The sequence below is a fragment of the Branchiostoma floridae genome, chromosome 2, assembly GCF_000003815.2.
Source record: "Branchiostoma floridae strain S238N-H82 chromosome 2, Bfl_VNyyK, whole genome shotgun sequence".
Lineage (NCBI taxonomy): Eukaryota > Metazoa > Chordata > Leptocardii > Amphioxiformes > Branchiostomatidae > Branchiostoma > Branchiostoma floridae.
Genome location: NC_049980.1, coordinates 30,575,692 through 30,583,378, shown reverse-complemented (window position 1 = coordinate 30,583,378; position 7,687 = coordinate 30,575,692). Strand labels below are relative to the sequence as shown.

General features: G+C 41.2%; 1 protein-coding gene across 1 annotated transcript in view; it reads right to left on the bottom strand.

The window, feature by feature from the left end:
• LOC118409753 (neuroendocrine convertase 1-like) overlaps window positions 1-7,383 on the bottom strand; it is a 34,442-nt gene extending 27,059 nt beyond the window's left edge. Inside the window, exon 1 of the mRNA XM_035811037.1 lies at window positions 6,945-7,383. Coding sequence (XP_035666930.1) covers window positions 6,945-7,124 — 180 coding nt within the window. The 5' untranslated portion in view covers window positions 7,125-7,383. The remainder of the gene's footprint in view (window positions 1-6,944) is intronic.
• Between the last annotated feature and the right edge of the window lie 304 nt (window positions 7,384-7,687).

Here is a 7,687-nt window from a genome sequence, read left to right as displayed (position 1 = left end):
GTAAGTCTACAACCTCTGCCAGAAAACGGAAAGTAGCAAAAAGAAATCTCGGTCACTAGTTTATTTGACAAGTTCATGCCCGGAGGCTAATTGCAAGTTCATGTTATAAACATAGGAGATATGCAGGTCACAATGAACAGTGAGAAAAACTATTATGAAAAGAGGATACTCGACTACTAAATGTAGTTTTGGCTATTTCTAAACAGGTTGGGTTTGACTTTTTTTTTAAAGCAGAGGAAGACGAAAAGCCCCCATTTTTTCTACAATTTGTGGGTTCTGCGATTTCAATAATCGCCAGGCAGATTTACCAGTGGCATAAAATAGCATTAACGCTGCCTGAGAGTCTGTGTAATGCACTTGTCACATTTCCTAATGAAATAGAAATTAAAAAAGCCGGCCAAAGGAGTGTCCATCAGCCAGAGAATAGCTTCCCTCCTGGTGACTAGACAGCTAACGAGAGAAGGCAAGCACGGTGCGAGGAAGGCGTATACTGTATAAAGATCAGAATAATGGGTTTCGCGTAAGGGCCAGTTCTGAAGTGCCGCCTCTATAACTGCAGCTACGATTGGCAATTAGTGCCCGGCTCATTCGCCGACCGGAAATGACGTCAAGAATGTAATTTACGTCATCGCTGTTTAAGTACAAAGCGACTGGCAAATACACCGGTAATTACGCATTCAGAATTTGTGAGAACCGTGTGCCCATTGTATGTGGTGGGACATAAAACCCATCTTTGTGTGTATCTTAATGAGCTATTGTGTTTTCACTTTTTATGGTTTTTCAATCTGTCGTTGTTTGAATGATATTCTGAGTCTGTTGCCTGCGAGCTTCAGACTGAAAGATATCTATCACTAAAAATGGTGACAAAAATTAAACATGTCGAGAACACGCGATCTAAATTGGCAGTTCCGCTGCAGTATCTTAGAAAGCCGCTAGAAGGTCCATTAAGAAAATTGACCTTTGTTTCTCCGACCCCTTAGCTTCCCGAGTTATGCTGTCACCGACAGGCACACGTGCATTGACATATTGGCACCGAAAGCATAACCTTATTGGCAAAGGTAATGAAGTAAAACAGTTGGCTGAATCAGTTTTGCCTGTTTCCGGGCGTCAGAACCTGCTAGAAGAGTCCATCCTGGATACCCTGGCCTCGCCACCAACATGATCAATATGACGTAAAAGTCACTTCCGACTCAACAGAAGCAAAATGGGTCAGAGGGCACTAGAGAAAATTTTCATCAAATTTTAGTTGCAAGTGGAGATATGTCTTCTAAGATGGTCATCCAAATCATGTATTTTAATAAAAAATGTATTCAACATATAACCGTTTTCTGTTGAATGTGATTCATATGTTTCTTGGTGAAATTGCATTAGTAAAACGGCTTACATAGAGGACTAAGATATTACATGGTACGAGTATGGTAAAATGTAGGGATTGGTTTCAATGCTGTGAAATACCAAGATCATTACACCAACACCCTTTCTTGGGTATCTTTTTACGTATTGAATTTTAATCAATAATGGTTAGATATTTGATGGTATTCCTTTATCAATACATTTTAAACTAAGAACGTTTCATTTCGCTTGCATTAAAGTATAAGAAAAAAACGTAGATTATCATATGTTGAATAAGCTTTCTGGTGTTGGGTGCGTGTGTGATATGTTCTTCCGATTGGTCAGTTCCGCCCTTAGGAAACCACAGCTCTAATTTGATCACATGGTTGTTAGTATCTATTACCTACGCAAATGTCGTGCTTGGATACCTGACGTCACTGTGACGTCATTTATTTACCCGCCATGGTTTTTATTCCGCCATGTTAGATTATTTATAATCCGCGGCGCAAACATTATCAGTAATGCTAAAAGCCGGGTATAGGTTTTAAGTGAAATCTTATGTCTACTTGCAAGATCAGAAAACAAGTAAATTTCAAGTCACTTTCTTTTAACCTTATTTGAACCTCTTTTAAACTTCTTTTTGTCACGCCTGTGTCATGTCAACCATATGGAAGCATCCTTGGCTGTTATTAATGCCTTCACCAGGCCTCCCTAATGGGGTATGAATAGAAGAATTCAGTAATACTAAAAGCCGGGTATGGGGGTTTAAGTGTAATCTTATGTCTACTGGCAAGATCAGAAAACAAGTATATTTCTAAATTCACATTCTTTTTAACTTCTTTGTGCCACGCCTGTTTTAGTTCCAACCATATGGAAGCATCCTTAGCCTTCACCAGGCCTTCCTAATGGGGTATGAACAGGAAAATTCGGACACAATAGAGTGGATTTTCATCCGCTACATCCCTGTAGTCGTATCAGTCTACTGTTATTATCTGTCTTGTACGTTTCGTATGTCTTTATTCTATTTGGATGTGTCAAGTTGGCAGGAGTGGGTTGGTGGGAGCTCGGCAGACAAGTAAACTGTCCTGGGTAGCTTGACACATCCCTTTTTTCCGTGGCTCCAAATAAAGCCAAGTCAAGTCAAGTCTGTCCTTCTTCTCCCGTATGTTATTTGAAATGTTGAAAAAAATCGAAAACAGTGAAAAAACTCTAGTTTTCCTTATGTTTAATTTTGTTAACCCCATTTTATAATGGGTGAATTGGCAAGGAGAGCGGGTTTGCGGCAACGGAATCATTTCCGCTTAGAACTGCGCTTGCAAAGATTTTTTTTACCCTATTTGACTAATATTTGTCATCCGACGTAGCTAGTCCGGGAAGCTAAGGTTATAGAGGAACCAGCCGAGACAAAACGTAACGTTACCCCGCCGATATGGAAACCTTCCAGCGTGCCATCAGGACATCCCGAGTTTGAAGGTTGACGTAACCAGAAAGAAACCGAGTCAACATTCCTGTTCTAGTGTATAGCACATTTCACCAACCGTTTTAACGGGCCGGGCATGATTTGTAGAGTTTCTATTAACATGGTTGCTTTTCTTCCTATGGGGTCCTCCCTTGGTGCTTGTTGTTTTATGTTGAACGGAACGGATAGAACTATAACGTACGTCAAAAACTGATATCTGGTTGCAACCGAAAGATACCGTTCGTTAAACTGTTTGCGGAAAAGAACCAAAGTGAACCTAGAACTCGGTGTTGCGGTGTAGATAGTGGGTACAAGACCAAGGTTGGCTAATCTTCCGTAACCTTGAAGCAAGGTAAAAGACGTTCTCTTTCCATGTTCACTGCCAATGTCAATGTCATCAGCACGCGCTGTGTGCTTCGATCACCTCGATCACCGTCAACATGTAAGATTGTCGGCAGTTAAAAACTGTAAAAAAACGTGTTGATCCTTTTTTGATATTCAATCGGATATCACCTTTAATACATATTTTGGCGTTGAAATTTTGCTGGCGTTTAAAAAAAATGATTTTATGGCCATATATTGGAACCTGTAGTTCATCCAAGCGCGACATATTGTAGAATTGTGCAGCTCTGCCAAACGGACATACGGGTCAAAATACTTATGCTTTCATAAACATGAGAATAATCCTCTCGTAATTCAATATCTACATTCAATTTTGCTATAAAGGCATGGATTTTGGGTATATAAAAAGTTGCCTTACGGTTTTCTATTTCAAATACCACTCTCGACTTACGCTTCTAATGGTTCCCATAGTTTTCTAAAATAGAACAAGGCGTCCACTTAGTATTTAACCGTTATATCTTCACCAAAGGTTTATGTAACGAGGATAAAGTACAGGACACTGTAATCCTATATGTGTACAGGCTACAGTACAGACATGGGGAATTTGATCGCCGTTTAAGTTTAAACGGTAACTAGACTCACTGGTATCACCCGGGTATATATTATGATAAATGAACGAATGAATGAACTTTACCGTACCTTTAAGTACAGTGATAAGATACAAGTACATTTACAGCGATATAAGAATGTGGTATCTTACTGCATCTACAAATGGCGAACAGCGTGTACTACTTCTTTTCGCTTCTTGATACAGCTGTAAATGTACGGACAGATACAGCTTATGATAATAATTATGATTTATCTAATCACATAAGGAAAATGACTTTTTCTGTGCTTTTGAAATATCAGCATCTAAAGAACTTATCTTGCATACAATTGAATAGGATATGATGTCTCTGCACCTGATCCCGTTCCACAGGCAGTTTACAGAGAATCAGTTTCACCGATGGCAGGGAGGGATATATAAATGATATTTTGACATTTTCCCATTTCTAACACGCCGGGATAAAGACAGTTCCAATTTCTAGGAACACCACATGTCGTCACGTCAGGAACAAGTACCCCGTGTGGGTGTAGGAGGAGTGAGAGATGTGCTCTAATATGTCACTCACCGTTATAGAGCAAACGTGTTTTATCAACAATCGTGGTTTACCATCATCTACTATTGACTTAAAGGACACAGACGGTTCAAACATAGAATCGGTACAAACATTTTGAGTGACTACTCTCCATTCTAAACATTGTCATCTTCAATCTTCAATTTTCACCAATATGTCACCGTTATAGAGCAAACGTGGTTATCAACACTCGTTCTTTACCATCTGCATGATTTATTTTGTACATCTATCATTGATTCAAAAGACGCTGATGGCTCAAACATGGAAGTGGTACAATCATTTTGAACGACTTCTCTCCGTTCTAAGCATTGCCATCTTCAATCTTCAATTTTCACCAATATGTCACCGTTATAGAGCAAACGTGGTTATCAACACTCGTTCTTTACCATCTGCATGAATTATTTTGTATATCTACCATTGATTCAAAAGACGCTGATGGCTTAAACATGGAAGTGGTACAATCATTTTGAACGACTACTCTCCGTTCTAAGCATTGCCATCTTCAATCTTCAATTTTTCTCCATCGCCTATCATTAATATTCTAGATATTCATCATCTAATTTCCCAGAAAACGGTGTTGCGTACCTTACTGGCTCCGTTGCTAAGGGGAAGCCTTTAGAAGTGTAAATTCCTTGTGTTACACGTGTCGCTAACGTATAATTCATTACCCTGCCAGAAGATTAAGTCAGCTTCAAGGTACCAATTTGTGTGGACCCATTTTCCGCGGGGTGTTGAGTACCTGATAACATTGATTACTGTCCTTTGATGGTTCTCGTGCGAGGCGCTGTTACGCGTGCAGAAGATGGTGCGGCCGGGCCTGAACCTGTTAGCCTTTGCACCAGAGGGCTTTTATCGCACGGCTGGCAACCAGGGAGGTTTTCAAGGACATTGAAATACGGGCTGATAGCCGAGGAAGTGCGTGTGCCAAAGTCTCCAATTGCAAGTAGACGCTAAGATGGGAAATCGCAACGAAAAACGCTTAGTTCACTTTTATCCGCGGAGTACCCTATATCCGTTGTATCTAAATGTATGGTGTTTATAGATATCAGCTCGACCTACAATGGTTTCAAATGGCAATATTTTCAACGTATTGCAGTTTGAAATCATTGCCCGTGGCTATAGCTATGTGAACTAGAGTTAATTATGCAGGCTGCAAAATAGTCATATTTTGCTAAGTAGGACGAACATTTTACCGCTGGTGTTTGGCCACCTTTGGGTAACCTTTACCCTCAAAATGTTACCTTTATCATATCTCTCCTCACCAATTATTACCTTCACTGAGAAGGCCATGTTGTCGGGTGCGTTGAACAGCATAACTCGCGAAGTCCTTCATGGTTCTTTATGATATTTTGTATGCCGGTAATTGTTGGTAAAATGCAGAAACGATGATACTTTTCACCCTGTTCTTGCCGAATTCTACTGTCCATAGCTCCTGAGGAAGGCCAATTGGAGGCTAACTTTTTCTGACCTGGCTATCTACCTATTCCTCTAAACAGGCAACCGTAAAAACGTTACAACTGAAAGGAAACGTTTCGATTTACCATCCCAACATCCGCTTTGAGACAAATGCTGCCGTAAGCGAAATGGTTTGAGAACCGTTTGTCCCCCCGAAAGGGCTGTGGCAAGAAATCCAGGAAGGAAAAGGATATCTTTCTCAAAACATGACAATCCACAGGACGTTCTTTCATAATTAAATGATCACCTCGACACAATTTCAATTTGTACAAAGTGAGACTAAGCACACACATATTCAAAGAAAAACAATGATTTCCTCCTAGCCTCAAACGGAGTATGTTTTACGCTACCATATCTACTGTTCATAATTTGTTCCCTGATTTCCAAGGCCTGACCGTGAAACAAGAGAGACTTTGAGAGACAACGTGCGATAAAGTGAATATCGCCTTGAAACTTAAAGTCAAGTACATATGGCTGGCTTCCATGGTATGAGTACTTCGTCAGTTAGCTATCTCCTCGCTTTGAAACACTTCATGAGAGAGAAAACGGACAGTGGGTCGGCGGCCGGGTATTCAGGATCCAAACATGTTTTCTTTCTTATTTTGTCCATTGGCAATAAGAATAAGCAGGTCAACAAATAGCAAATATTCCACCCGTATCTTTAAATTGATTTTCAGAATGAAGATAATTTCTGCCAAATGCAATGTCAACATTGAAGCATAATAGCGGCACGAGCCAAGACAACACGGGTAGTTGAGTATGCCACCACGAGTGCTGTTCAAACATGTGGGCCGTAATAGATTATACCACTGTGAAATTAATCTATAACCAGAGATTCCCAATATCTCCGACGGCGGGTGGCAGTGGCTTTTATATTGGCGTGAGGTCTCACCATTGAACCGGTCAAATATCTGGTGAATAGCCGGACAAGTCGTTGGCAACATATAGACTACGCCTACATATGCCATTAAGTGCCCAGTCTGACTCATATGGCAGTGGGTCATATATCTCACTTTAGTCGCTTTTTATAACAATATGGCAGGAATTAATGAATATAAAGAACATGACTGGAACTTGAATGAACACATATGTAAGCTTATATAAGTGGTTTCAATCATTTTATAACTGTAGGAAAAAGTTCAAACAGCAAAATAAGAAGAAAATACAATAAGTTTTACCTGTCCCAAGTTCTCGTAGCCATGCTCTCGGGCTAACAGGTCAGCTTTCTCGGGCCCTCCGTAGATTTCCACCGCCCAGGTGTTGGTGAAGTGGCCGGGTTGGTCCTCTCCGCCCTCCGCACGCCCGTGGGAGAAGAACGCCACAATCGCAAGGACCAGCCAGGTAGAAAAACGTCCCATGTTCCGCGCCAGATGGGGTAGAAAAAGTCGTCCCGGCTTTTTCGTAACTGTTCAAACTGATGGCGCTAGCACTCGGAAACGTGGAAATCAGATAACGTCCTCATGTAGAATATAATTAAAACAGTTTGTGCCGGTCCGTGAGAAAGTATGTGTAACTAGCAGCTGTACAGTTCCCCCAACGCTCAGTGTTTGCCTTTGCAGTATTGCCTAACTCAGGCGGAACGAACGCACGATGTCGCTCTTATCTTTACATTGGAGGCACGGCCCCATAGACCTGTCATTTAACTGCCTGATAGGCTCTTGAATGTCCTTCCCACAGGGCCCCGTAACTCCGGTGACGTAGGAGGCGGCTCAGGGGGTTTTGTAAGGGTTTGTACGTCGCCGTCATTGTTGTGGCAAACGTAGACTACAACATCTGTCGCTTATAAGGCGGAGGTCGCAGTTCCTCCCACTAGTATTCACTATGGGCTTATATGGCATCGGAAGTACATATTGTATAGGGAAACTGTTGATAAACCGGACGTATATACACAGAGCACGCGCGTATCTTTATGATACCAAAG